General features: G+C 48.5%; 2 protein-coding genes across 10 annotated transcripts; one reads left to right on the top strand and one right to left on the bottom strand.

Annotated features, from left to right (window-relative positions):
• Nucleotides 1-1628: 1628 nt before the first annotated feature.
• Nucleotides 1629-4900, bottom strand: LOC101069542 (cytosolic 5'-nucleotidase 1A-like). The gene is made up of 6 exons (XM_003971791.3): nt 4691-4900; nt 4383-4550; nt 3608-3737; nt 3373-3495; nt 2821-3005; nt 1629-2740 (listed from the first exon to the last, which is right to left on the bottom strand). The coding sequence occupies exons 1-6, from the start codon at nt 4799-4801 to the stop codon at nt 2369-2371; spliced, it is 1089 nt and encodes a 362-aa protein (XP_003971840.1). The 5' UTR covers nt 4802-4900; the 3' UTR covers nt 1629-2368.
• A 413-nt stretch (nt 4901-5313) lies between these two features.
• Nucleotides 5314-13333, top strand: syt14b (synaptotagmin XIVb). 9 transcript variants are annotated; one of them, XM_029849329.1, is made up of 10 exons: nt 5337-5364; nt 6772-6819; nt 9004-9071; nt 9259-10175; nt 10330-10461; nt 10560-10816; nt 10891-11328; nt 11415-11595; nt 11825-11881; nt 12198-13333. In XM_029849329.1, the coding sequence occupies exons 4-10, from the start codon at nt 9365-9367 to the stop codon at nt 12512-12514; spliced, it is 2193 nt and encodes a 730-aa protein (XP_029705189.1). In that variant the 5' UTR covers nt 5337-5364; nt 6772-6819; nt 9004-9071; nt 9259-9364; the 3' UTR covers nt 12515-13333. The 9 variants fall into 9 exon arrangements, with proteins under 9 accessions (XP_029705195.1, XP_029705189.1, XP_029705197.1 ...); XM_029849335.1 differs by lacking the exon at nt 9259-10175 and having other exon boundaries at nt 5314-5364; nt 8925-9071; XM_029849337.1 differs by lacking the exon at nt 9259-10175.
• Nucleotides 13334-13582: the final 249 nt, after the last annotated feature.

Here is a 13582-nt window from a genome sequence, read left to right as displayed (position 1 = left end):
GTTCTAACTAGAAGAAGCTAGAAGAAGACTAGAAGAAGCTTTTCCTTATACTAATGTAACTGAATTCTCCTATAAAATTCTCCATCGCTCTAACAGCACATAGCAATTGCTTGTCATATATCCTATAGTATTAAAGGTTGTGGCTAAATGATTACTCTAACTATTGTTAAATGCTAACCTCAGAATGCCAACAGCGATAAAATCTGCTGCACGCCTGTCAGATGGCTCCCTCTTAAAAATGTTGGTTAACATTCTGTGCATGACTCCGATTTGCCTCTTAATTATGATTCAAATGTTTTAGACTGCCAATCACGAAAACGGTACAGCTGAGAAGGAACACGTCTCCGGTGCATCCACGTGGAACGCCACAGCTAATTAGCTGGATATCAATTATCTCATTATGTTTAATAAATGCTCCCGAGATGTCCACATTACATGAAAGAAGGTTCCCACTTGGTAATAAATTACTTTTGGGAGCGTCTACCTACAAGTTACTGGTCACTAAGCAAGAAAACATATTTAGAGCAAATAGTGTGTCATGAAGATGAATGCAGAGGCGGAGAGACCATAGTTTCCATGGTTATTTTTGGCAGATTTCTATGTAGCTTCTTCATGCACACGCGTGCACACACCCAGTGGCAGCCAATTATAGAAACTCTGTGATGAGATTGCTCATGCTACCTTTGCCTCTAATCCTTTGCTATATTAATTATACCTTCCTACAAACCTACATGGTTCTTGTGGCATCAGCACCAAGTATCCATGGCAACAGCCAGTGGGTCCCAACTCTCAGGGATGCACATCCACATGCTGCAGCCTGCAAAGCCAGACAGAGACAACAACAACAACAAAAAACAGCAGAAAGAAGCATAAATATCAAAATAAGGTGAAAATTAAATAAAAAAAACACACAAAAACCCGCACAAACAGGATTTAACGAAGCAGATGAATGTTGCTTCGTTAAGCATAAAGCACTTGCTTTATGTTTGTTGCTGCAAACATAAAGCAAGTGAGGTTCAGGCCACTAAGCTCATCAGCTTGCATTGGGTTCATTAAGATGACTGCAACATATGTATACAGATTACAACATATTTTGATGTTGATGTCATCTGTGTTGTAATTAAAGGTTTAAAATGTCTTTTTTTTTTTTGTTATATTGAAATGTAAGTGTGAAGTTGCCTGCACCTTTCCAGTCTGTTTTGCTCCTGTCGTGGCTCTGAAATATCAGGGAAGACGATCGATGGTGCGAATGATCGATGGATCGCTGGAGCTGCACGTGTCTGCGGGGTCAGAGGTCACCGCTAGATCGTTGCTGCAGGACAAGGATGGAGCAGCTGGTCAGCGCTAGGAAACGCTGTCAGACTGTCCTCTTTAGGGCCGATGGAGGGTCTTCACCACTTTGCATCCTTCTGCCGCTCTGGCAGATTTCTTTGTACATGTTAAGCTGACGTAGGGCTTCATCCGATTAGAGTTCACCCAGTTCACTCGCGAAACACAGAAAGCAAAGATATTAAAAAAAAAAAGTCAGGCGAACAGCGCCATCTACTGCCGAGAGGCTATTTAAACGTTAAGACGTGGAAACGTTTAAAAGTACCTCAAAAGTGATTTACAGGGATCTAACAAAGAAGTGAGGGTTGAACATTTTATTTGTTTTACCACATGATTGCAAACTGTGTTATCCACTGTGGCATGTCCACAATGTCCTGTGATATAAAATACAATCTGCAAACATATACAGAGGAATTGTATAAAAATACCATGACAGATTCTTGTGCTGCAATGTGCTACAGGAAACACGGTGCAAGCGGCACGAATTACTGTAAAGAAATGTAATACATGCGTAATACAGACTCATCCTTGTGCAGCACACGTCTGTAAATATGATGAAACCGGGACGACCCTCATCAACAGCTTGAATACAGTGCAATTTACGTTCTGAAGTTATATAGTTTGTGCACATCAGCGGCAAATACAGGAGTGAAAAATGTCCCTTTCAGAGCCTGGAACCATCCACGCAGTATAACCCAAACGTGCAAAATGCATCCAAGAAGCCACAAGAGTTTAGAAACGAAGGCTGTTCCTGGGTGAAAAACCTAATTCAGCCACTTAGCAGCTAAAACAGCAGCGATCATCTGATGTGTCCAAAACTCACCCCGAGAGCAACACACTTAGTGTAGAAAAAGTGTAAAGAAAATGATATAAAGTTAAACATAACTGTGAAATAGAGGCTTGAATAAGTAAACGGATACATTAAAAGCTAATATTTGATTGTATTTCTAATTTATTACCTAAAAAGCTATACATTACTATATACCGTGGTGTTTATTTCCTATTGGCAGCAATGTGTAGTGTTTCTTTAACATTTTCACTACTTTTTTTCTGTTTTTGCCGGCTGCTCTATTAGTTTCCCCCTATGGTACTTCTGTCCGATGCCATAGGGCACGTGAGCAGATATGGTTCCCAGCTCTTTGGCCCCCTCGATGTGGAACATCTGATCATCAAAGAAGATGTGAGGTTTGATCTTCTGCAGCAGAGGCCCCTTTGGAGCCCCGGCCAGGAAAAGCGCCTCGTCGATCTCCAGGCCCCAGCTGCGCAGGGTCTTCAGGACGCGAGCGCCGGAACTGGCGGCGCTGCGGGACGTGACCAGGAAGGTTCGGATGGGACAGTTGATGCGCTCGTTTTTCATGTAGAACTTTCTCTGGAGTTTCCCCAGAGCCTCCAAGAAACACTTTAAAGGGCCCTGAGAGAGCCGACGAATTAGCCAGGTGAAATAGCTCAATGGTCACAAAGAGGGAAAGCGAACCGGACCGAACCAGTTACCTGAGCCAGGGGTTTGTTCTCAAACTCCTTCTCGTGTTCGAAGAACGTGTCCAGGCCGTGCTGCTTCACAATGACCTCTGACTCGTCGGAGAAGAGAACGGCGTCGCCGTCGAAGGCCACGCGCAGCTGCGTGTCGCTCAGCTCGTTCTCCGTTTCAGGCATGAACATCGTGGCTGCGGCGATGCCTGACACGACAGGAGCTTTGGTTAGTTCCCTCTAAACCAGTGCTTCTCAATTATTTTCTGTTACGCCCCCCTAGGAAGAAGAAAACATTTTGCGCCCCCCCCCCCCGCGTAATGTGCAATTACACTTTATTCTAGTACGGCAAAAAAACAAAAAAACATGTTCTCCGGGGTCACACGCGCCCCCCCTGGCATCACCCCACTATTTGAGAAGCGCTGCTCTAAACTATGGTCACATTAACCGTGCTCCTCTATGGCTTAAGAAGGACAACAAGGTGCCATTAACCACAGACAGTAAACACAACACAGCCAGATGTTAACACAGCTGGAGGCTCCAGATATTTCAAAGCAGGCTTATGAGGCGTCTCACCTTCCTCGATGGCCTCTGTCACTTTCTGGGAATCTTTGGACAGGTACAGGTTTGTCATGTAGGCCTTTAGGTAACCTATGGGACTTTTCCCTCCAGTCATACAAAATCTCTCTATGGTCAAATCTGCGAAGTACAAATAAACCAAAAAAAAACAAACCTCTGGGTTTATGGTTTCTAATTAGACGGCAGAAACATCACAGTGCGACTGCAGTTAAGAGCGTCTGGCGCGGCGTACCGTAGTGATTGATGCTGTTTATGAGGCGCACTCCCACCTGGGCGTGATTGTTGGTCATCAGGACGATGTCAAACAGCTCCTCGCTCTCTGGGTAGAACTCCCGCAGCCGAGTGTTGACGTTCATCAGCGCCTTTTTGATAGGAGAGAGCGGAAGACGGGACGTTGCCCCAGAGCCTTCAGACGCGGTGTTGCAGGACTAACCGCACAACGCGCTGAAGCAACACGTTTCCTAGTGTTTTCATAGCGAAAAAGAAGAGAAGTGGGCCAACGCGTGCTTCGGAATGTAAAGAACAAGAAGCTGCTCCTCCCCAGGGGGTGAGAGGGCTGCTCGCTGTGCTTGAGCTCGGTTTCACAACTAAAAACTTGAAGCATCCATCAAGCAGCAGCACTGAAAACTCACCAGGTCTGAACATCAGCGTGTACGTTTGGTCTAACGGGAGTTTCCACATTTGCGCCCTGCTGAATTTTTTTTTTTTTTTTAAACCGACCACGTGACCCGTGTGACTGCATACCTGCCAAAAAAACCTACCAGTCAGCAGTGGCAACCACCTGTCGGCCATCTTTGAACATCATATACATTTCTTATATGTGGCAGCAGGTCCAGACTTCACTGTCAACATTTCGGGTTGTGGTTTTTCCACAGTGGAGTTTTGTGTTACTGTGCTGAATCTCACTGTACCTGTCCCTACGTGGTGTTTTCGGGTGTTTTCCCTCTGGGGTGTGTTACGACTGATCCATACTTGAGGGACCACGCCCCAAATCTCAGGGGTCCTACCTTGACGAAAGGGAAAGCGGCCCCTGGTTTTAGGGGTTCGTTTTCATTCTCCAGCTGATAGGCCACGTACTTCTCCACCCCCTCTTCCTCATAGATCTTCCTCTCATGCACCATGTTGAAGAGGGTGCGCGACGAGACGGCGATGGTGACGGCATAACGGGGTTTGGGCTGCAACAAGGTGTGGGAAAAAAAGCCCAACTTGTGAATAAAACAAAGAAAAACAAGTGCACAAGAAGACGCAACACCACAAAAGTACAGGCGACGGCTACACATGAACTTTAACGTGAGGCGTTCAGCAAATTACGCACGGGTCGCGGTTTTTGTGTTTTCAGGTTGTCGAAAAAAGCTTTGGCCGCCTCCCAGTCTTGCTCGTCAGCGCTGTCTTCGGATGGCGCGTCGTTTGGTTGGATGTCGCTCATGTTTCTAAAAGTTTCAAACCTTTACCAGCCTTCGAACGTGACACCAAGAACCTGAAGTTTCCCGGAAGTGTGGCGCGGATCCACTTTGGTGGGCGTGTCCTCGCACTGTGACGTAAGAGGCAACGAACTTGACGTTGCGCCGGGTTGTTTAATTTTAAAGGGTCAATAAGTCGCTGATTAAATGACTGAAATGTCTGTCCGCAAGTGATGCTAGAACCCTCTATTAGTCCGCAGAGAGGAGACATTACTATGCTAAGTGGGTACAATACGGTAAAATTGTTAAAATGTGTTCTTTTGATTAGGACTTGATGAAGGAAAATAAACTCCCCGGGATCCCTTTCGCCCTTTTTAATTAAAGTATTATACGTAGAGTGCGCCACACCAACAAAATAAAGTTTAAATGGCGCATTCCCATGTACAGACATCAAAGATTATAAATAAAATAAAGCTAAATTAATTGTCAATATCAGCACACACACGCCGGCTCATGAATGACCTCTCTCTCCACCCCCCCTCCCCCCACACTTGGTAGAGTCCGGGACGGAGCATCATGGCGATTGACGGTGAGTTCTTGGGTTTCTGCGGGACGTGCGTGAAACTTTACCGCGGACGGAATCACAAAACGCCGCCGTTTGCCTCCTGTGCTCAGCGGGCGTCCGGGCCGCCTTTCTCATGCGTCCGTGAGTACCGCAGTGTTCCGGTTGGCGGGACAGCCAGGCGTGGAGGGGGCTGGGGCTGACGCTGACACCCGCACCGATGCGGGAATGTTGTGATTCCGTCACGTGCTCTTTTTTTTGAAAAGTGATGCCGAAGCGACGATGTAAGAGTATTCGAACGTGCATACGCGAGATCGATCTAATTATATGAGCCTGGCTGCAGCCCCCGCGTGCACCATCCTGCGGAGCAGGTGTTTTAATTCACCGACAGTAGAAACGGTCAGAAACAGCCTCCATTGTTGGCCAGCTGCGAATACAGATGCGTGATCGATCGGTGCGCAGGGCAGCCATCGATGACGAAGGCGTCTGTGCGCGAGTTTACGAACCGGAACACGTCGGGCAGAGGGGGCGCGTGCCTCCCTGTCGGCGTCCCATCAGGGCGGACAAGGTGCGCCGTGTCACGAGCCGGTGAGCGCGCGCTGGCGGCTGCAGATGCGAGGCTCTGTGGGCTGACGTGAGCAGCAGATGTCAACATCAGGCGGCCTGGAGGCTCCGTTTTAAGAGGGGAAAGAAAAGTTATGCAGATTGTGGAAGATAGAATGAAACCTTCTCACAAACCGTAGTAACGGGTCGGCAGCACTAGTATAGAATAGAGCTGCTTTAATGGCATTGTATGCAATTAGATGTGAGCCATCTCATCAGCCATCTGACCTTTAGCCATATGGTGGTGTAAATCAACATCTGAAACCACCAGCACCAGAGGGAGCGTAGTGCTGGGCCAGAGTGGAGGGTCTGCAGGAGATATTCTGACCCTGTTCCAGAGGGAAGTGCTGCTGTCGCTGCTCCACAGGGCAAATAGGGAATTTAAGAGCGGTTAAAAACAGTAGGACTCAATTCATTTGATATCTAATTTTTTAAAAAATTGCCACCGTATGCATGTTTAAAATAGAATCCAAAACAGCATTTAGTTGAGAGTTGTCAGTGACTGAAGTATTTCTCCCCCTAAACAGAGTTTCATATTATTACCAAAGTAGAGGGAGATTGTCTTAAGTGGGAGTAAATCGGATGTCTGGGGCCCACAATGGCCATTAATAAAACATGTTTCTTGTAATATATATATATATATATATATAAAACAATTTTTGGATTTAAAACTAGTGTGGAATGAGCCAGTAAATATCAGACATATCAACTCAACATGCTTTCACATATTAAAACCAACTTCTGACGTTCATGTGAGGTTTGACTGGCCGTCTGCTCAGGTCCGACCATGTGGAGTCACACTTTAACTGCAAACTTCTCTGTCTCTCCCAGGTGGGGGGAGGAACTGCGGTGTTCATGAGCTCATCTGTGCCAGGCGAGGTAAGTTCACGCCACAACTGACCCCCTACCTGGACTCATAGCTGCCTTTTTGTTCATCTTCATAGCCTGAATTTGAGCCAGGATTAAATGTGCACCGGCACGCGCTCCACCGCACTGACTAAAACTTCCATTATCGCTGTGACTGTTCACTGAATTTGGGCACGTAGGAAGTGTTTCTGTGCAGGCTGCAGAACCTGCAGCATGTCCCTATGAATTATGCACGCCATATCAGGTTTTGGGTTCACTTCAGCAAAAGAAGGCAGCCGTGTGTTCATGATTTATTCAGCGTGGAGGTATTGTTGCGTATCAGAGGTCCTTGTGTAAGCAACATTTCCTGATTGCCTACCTACTTTTTAAACGAGCGTGCCCTACAAATGGCAGTCGGCTGGGATTTCCATGTAAAGTTCCTTTGAAAAGTTAAAATGAGACAGAGCGAGCCGTCTCTCAAAGGCCGGCTCCTCTCTCCAGTGTCTGGAGATCAAGGATCCAGTTACTTCAGGTGTTTGAATTATTCAGCCGGTGTTGACAGTTACTACGCAGCGCCGTGAGGGAAGTGTCGTCCCACCGTGAGGTTCGGAGCGCTGAAGCTGTCCGTTTGGACCCGAGGCTTCCCCAGAGGTCCTTCGGGCTCAGCGAGCTGTCGGCAGTTGCTGCGTGGGCCTGTGAGATCCATCGTAAGGGTTTTATCACATGTGGGATTACTGCAGAACCTTTAATATTAAATGTGTGAAAGAGATTATTCGCTCTGTGAAGGTAAGCCTCTGCTCCTCGTCCGTTCCCCTTATCTCCTTCCTATTATGCTTTTGGAGGTCCTGTGGAATTCATCATTTTGGCAGGTTGCAGCGGGCGGCGGCGCCGTTGTCTCCAGGGGAGTCTGCCCGTTTCCAGGATGCTTCCCGATGCGACGCCTCCGTTTATCCTAAGTTTACAAGCCTCTAACCAGCCTGACCAGCCACCATGTCTTCAATGGCTGTTTTTAGAATGAACACATGCTAACAAACACATGTCACAGCATTTGGCCCATGTGTGGTTCATTAGACACGTTGGCTGCTTATGTTGCCCATCCCTGCATGTTTTCCTTTCCTTAAGACTGACATATTTATTCACCATCAATCAGCTAATTAACGAATTTGCAGTTGGAAAAAAATGCGCGTCTCGGTCCACATATAACAAAAACAGGCACGATAGGGTATAGAAGGAAAAATCTAATTTTCAGGTGCAGGCTGACGTCAAAGAAGCAATTAGAAGAAAAAAAGCCGATTTCCAGTCAGGGGATGTCAGATTTTGGTCAAATGTTGCGGTAAATAAATGCTTCTAAGGCCCAGTGATTTAGCGTCTATTACAATCAAAATTGTTTCTAGGTGCTTTCCAGAATTCCAGGGCCTGACCCCCAACAAGCAACAGTGGGAAGGAAAACCTCCCCTTTAACAGGAAGAAACCTTGAGCAGGGCCAGGCTAATGTAGGGGGACCCTCCTGCTGATGGGGGGCTGGGTAGAGAGGAGAGGAGAGGAGAGGAGAGGAGAGGAGAGGAGAGGAGAGGCAGAGATCATAGAAATACATTAATTACATTAATTATTTTAAACTGCTGGTCTGTCAAATTTCCCCCCCGGAAGACACAACTGACGGGTCAAAACAGGAAATTTGGTTGCTGCTGTGCAATGCTGATTTGATCATGGAGGCTGAGGATGGCTGGTAGTTTCTGAGCAAACCCACCATCTCAGAATATTGGTGCTGATTATGGCAACTGGCTTCATCGTTGCTGTGAAACACTCTCTAAAAACCATAGGCCTCTGCCGAGGGCGGTTTGGCCCCTCCGAGTAATGTACGGTCGCTTTAAGGCCTTTATAAAAATAGTACATTATCATCTCAGTTCAGCGTGCTTGCATGTACGGTTGGCCTAAATACGCTGCTCTCTGGTGCGCCTTTGAAATGGAAAAATAGAGCAGCGGTTTAAAGCACGTCAGCTCACGTTCCCCTGACTCTCTAACAAGGTTCCTATCATCATTTGAAGTTATTTTTGGTGTCAAAATAAACCAGTCTAAAAAAAAAACAACCTGTTTTTCTTTCCCCCTTTTGCCTTCCCTCCCCCTCTTCTCGTCCCCAGTCTCTCCTGAGCTTCTGGGCGTCCTGTCCTCCATTGCGGCCTTCATAGCGCTGATGGCTCTGTTTTTTCTTTACCTCAGTAACAAGCTGTCAGTGGAGACTCCCGATGAGCTGTCACATCTCAGCAGCTTTAACAACAACCAGCAAGGTGCTCACACACCAGCATGGCTCCACACACACCCACCCACAAGCCACTGTTAGGAAAGTTATACATTCACTGTGAAGGATGTTGTGACAGTCAGGGACAATGGGGCTATCTGTGCTGAAAGAGGGAGGAGTGAGATCTCTGTCATCATAAAACATCATGTAATCTGCACTGTCTTCATAATGTTTAGAGTGTCGCGCTGTGATGTGTGTGACTCGCCATAAGACCCACGTGTCTTAATGCCTCTGATGAGCCGATCTATTGATTGGCACGACGACAGCGCCCCCTGCTGAGGCATGGCCTTCTTCAAGAGCTTCCAGAACAACCTCCCGTCAGTCAACATTTCCTCAATCTTGGACTCGGTCTCCAGCCGGGTGGACGACCTCGCCAACGCCGTCAGTGACGTCACCTACGCTGTCAGTGATCAGCTCACCGAGCAGGTCACCACCATTATCAACAAGGTGCAAGATGAGGAGGAAGGGGAGCACAGCGGCGCCCAGGAGGCCGTTTGCACCGCCACCGCGGCTGAAGACGGCGCCCAGGCAGACCACACCCCCAGTCAGCTGGAGTGGGAGTGGAGGGACGGATGCTGGCGAGTTAAGAAGACCGAAGCCGAGTTAGCCGAGGAGGAGAGAAGGAAGAAGGAAGAGATGGAGCTTCAGGAGAAGAGAGAGCAAAGGAGAAAAGAAAGGAGGCAGAAGCAGCTGGATAAAGAAGCCATGTCACAGAAAACAAAAGAGGAATCCCAAGAGGGACAACCAGAAGATCCAGCGGGTGAAGATGACCAGGAGAGAGAGACGACCGATGGCAGGGACGACAGAGACCGCAGAGAAGCTTCTCAGCCACCTGGTGTTGAGAGTGACAACCGTTTATGTCAAGAGAGGACCGAAAATGAAGAGGAGGAGAAGGCGGAGGAGGAAGTGAAGAAGAAGCATCCCGGGGGAGGAAACCATGACAAAGAGATTTCTAAATCTAAAAAGAAAAAGTCAGAAAAGAAGAAGGAGAAAGAGAGGAAGAAGGGCTCAAAGAAGTCAGACGAGTCATCTGATGTGGAGAAAAAGAAGGGGAAAGGAAAGAAGAAGAGTAAGAAGAAGAAGGACATCAGAGGTTAGAGGGTGTGCTGCTTCACTTTCCCCATCTGGGCCTCCTCAAATATTTAAACTCTTCATCTTCCTGCGTGCCGCTTTCATGCATCTGCAGCTGTGCAGCCTAAATTGTTCCACGGTGCACGAACATTGAAGTCTCTGCGTTCTCTGCTCAGAGGGACTCGTGTCGGAGAGTGAGGAGGACAAAGGTCCCGAGGCTGCGGTCCAGCAGGACATGGCATCAGCCTGGAGCAGCAAGGAGTCCGCTGAGCAGGGAGGCTACAGCAGTGAAGCGTCCAGCGAGCATGGTCAGTCCACAGAAAGTTCCCAAAAATGTCCTCACTTTACTGGTTGAATCTATTTTTCACTACTCAATACGTTAATGCTAATTCTGTACAACTATCAGCCAGCAGCATCCGGACCACTAGAAAGGGCCCCTCCCTCAATGAGTCGCAGCCTCCCCCCTATCAGGACGATGGCGTCGCCCTGCGCGCTTCTCGTTCCCGCTCGGGGGGAGGCGTCAAGAGGGGGTCGTCCCCGCGTGGCAGCGACAGCCCGCGCTGCTCCAGCGGCGCCAGCGTGGACCAGGACGCGGAGAGCTACCTCAACAAAGGCTGTGAGGAGGACATCCCCAGCGACAGCACGGCTGTGGTGGGACCAGAGGTCAGATCCGTGGAACGCGCGCTGATATTTTCCAGCTCGGCTTCTTTTCTTCTGACCTTGTGCGTGTCGCTCAGGATGGTTCCGGTCTTCAGCTTCCAACGGCCTACGAGCCGGAGCCGCTGGGGAAATACGGCACCCTGGACGTGGCCTTCGAGTACGACTCCAGCGAGCAGTATTTGGCCGTCACGGTCACGGCGGCCACGGACATCCCGGCTCTCAAACAGACGGGCAACATCGCCTGGCAGGTGCACCTGGTCCTGCTGCCCACTAAGAAGCAACGCGCCAAGACCGGCGTGCAGAAGGGCCCCTGTCCCGTCTTCACGGAAACGTTCAAGTTCTCCAGGGTGGAGCAGGAGGCGCTGGGGGACTACGCCGTTCGATTTCGTCTGTACAGCATCAGGAGAATGAAGAAAGAGAAGGTCCTGGGTGAGAAGGTCTTCTACCTGACCAAGCTCAACCTGCAGGGCAAGATCGCGCTGCCCGTGACCCTGGAGCCGGGCTCAGAACTGGCAGTGAGTGTCTAAACATGAATGACAAATAGTGATTTTCACCTTTGGAGCGTCAGCACTGTTAGCTAGTCAAATATCTTCCTCGCCAGGGTTGCGGCTCACTGGTGAGCGTGTCTCGCAGTGCTGGAGCTCTGTCCTACCGCTCCTCGGAGGACACCTCATTACCAGAAATCCTCCTGGGTCTCATCTACAACTCCGCCACCGGGCAGCTGTCGGCCGAGGTCATCAAGGGAAGCTACTTCAAAACAGCGGTGTCGGATAAACCCGTCAGTACGTACGAACGGCTTCGGTTTTTATTTCTCTGTGTCACGTCTCAGCTTATTCTGGGGCCTTCAGCAGACCCTGCAGGGTCACCGCTGTGAAAAACCTAAATGAATCTCTCACAGCTTTTCCCCAAACATGGCAAATCTGCTGTGAATCCTCCATTTCTAATCCACTTCTCCTTTCCGCCTGTCTCGTCTCTCTCTTCCCCCCTTGTGTGCTGTGCTGTGTGCCCCAGACGGCCTTTTCTGTTGTGTGAAACACTTTGTAGGAGGGCAGCTTTATATCATAAGAGGTAAGTTGGCAATTATCCACTGACGACTGGGTTTCTGGGTTAATATCCACATTCTAAGAGAAAAAGGCACAAATTCCAAGCACTGATCTCATAGCACCTCACATTTGATAATATGAAATATTCTCATTTGCTATAACCGAAATAAATGTATTTTAAGATATATAAGAGTATTCTGATGTCCATTTCATGCTAATGCTAATTGATGTCAAAATGAATAAATACTTTATGTGGTAAAATGGAGCGTCTGCTGCTGTTCCCGCGTCCTGCCACTTGGTGGCACTCTAAATCTCCCTTTATTTGTCCCCTTTATTTGCAGACACCTATGTGAAGCTGACAATGTTGGACTCCAAAGGCAAAGAGATGTCCAAGTGTAAGACGGCGGTGTGCCGCGGCCAGCCCAACCCCACCTACAAGGAGACGTTCGTGTTCCAGGTGGCGCTCTTCCAGCTCTCCGAGGTGTCGCTGGTACTGACGGTGTTCTGCTCCCGCAGCAGCATGAGGCCCAGGGAGAGGCTGGGCTGGGTCTCTCTGGGCCTCAACAGCTCCAGCGAGGAGCAGCAGGCCCACTGGACAGAGATGAAGGAGGCCGAGGGTCAGCAGGTCTGCCACTGGCACACGCTCGCCGTCACATAAGGTGGCGAGCGTTTACATCAGCGCGCGACCGCGAGCGTGTCGGGCGCAGGTGCGAGGACAGCGTCCACTGCCATGCTGCATGATTACCCTTTAACCCGCCATGGATGGACCCCACCCGCAGAGACGACCAACGCCGTCCGTCGGACTGTGTCGTGCTGCATGTCACAAGCGTTTACAGAACACTTCCACACTTTTCCTGGGACCAAAAAGAAAAGTCTGATCCTGGAACAGCAGACTCTTCTGGGCTTCAGCTGCCACCAGCAGACCACGGAGACTGTTACTAAGGGCTGACGACGCGCTGCAGCTATGCTTCCAAACAGCCCCCCCCCACCCCCACAAAACTGCTCCATTCATATGAAGGCTCAAGATCAAGGCTTCCGTTTGAATACAAGTCTAACGAGGCTACACGCAGCCGACTAGAGTGCACGTTTGAATAATTGAAGTGGGGGTGGTTCAACAAAACAAAAAAAGTCTTTCTTCTTAGAAGTTGGTAAAAAGGGATAATTCTTAGTCAAAAGGAGATTTTGAAGATTTAATTAAAAAATTCCCCTCCCCAAAGTCATAATTCTGTGATTAATAAAGTCTTTAAAAGAAAGTAGGACTAATTTAAAAAAAACAACTTTTTCATACTTTATATTACTTTTATTTCATTCGGATTACTGTAGCATTTTAAAAAGAGAAATAAATTCCATTACTTGAAACAGGACGAATACAAGTCGGGGAGGGTCCGACCAGCATGATGTCATGCTTGATTTGTTCATTCATTTTACATTTAGTGTCACTTATCAAAGTGTTTTGTTGACAGGACTGTGCATGTGTCCTGTGAGACAGATTCTCATGTCCATTCATGCTGAACCACAGAGCTTCCTGCTGAGGGGGGGGGGGGGGGTATGCAATAAAAATCCAGCTCTTCGCCACAGCCAGCGCCGCTACGGTAACCGGGTAATCGATTCCTCGTTCCAAGTTAATGGAGATTCAATAAAAATGTAACGGTGTAAAGGTGTCCTCATTACAAGGAGATGTTTGACCTTCAACGGTGGGGGGGGGGAGGGGACAAATGGATCAGAA

Source organism: Takifugu rubripes, chromosome 16 (genome assembly GCF_901000725.2).
Source record: "Takifugu rubripes chromosome 16, fTakRub1.2, whole genome shotgun sequence".
NCBI classification, from domain to species: Eukaryota; Metazoa; Chordata; class Actinopteri; order Tetraodontiformes; family Tetraodontidae; genus Takifugu; species Takifugu rubripes.
The sequence above is the reverse complement of the archived record's forward strand: the minus strand, read 5'-3'. Positions and strand labels throughout refer to the sequence as shown.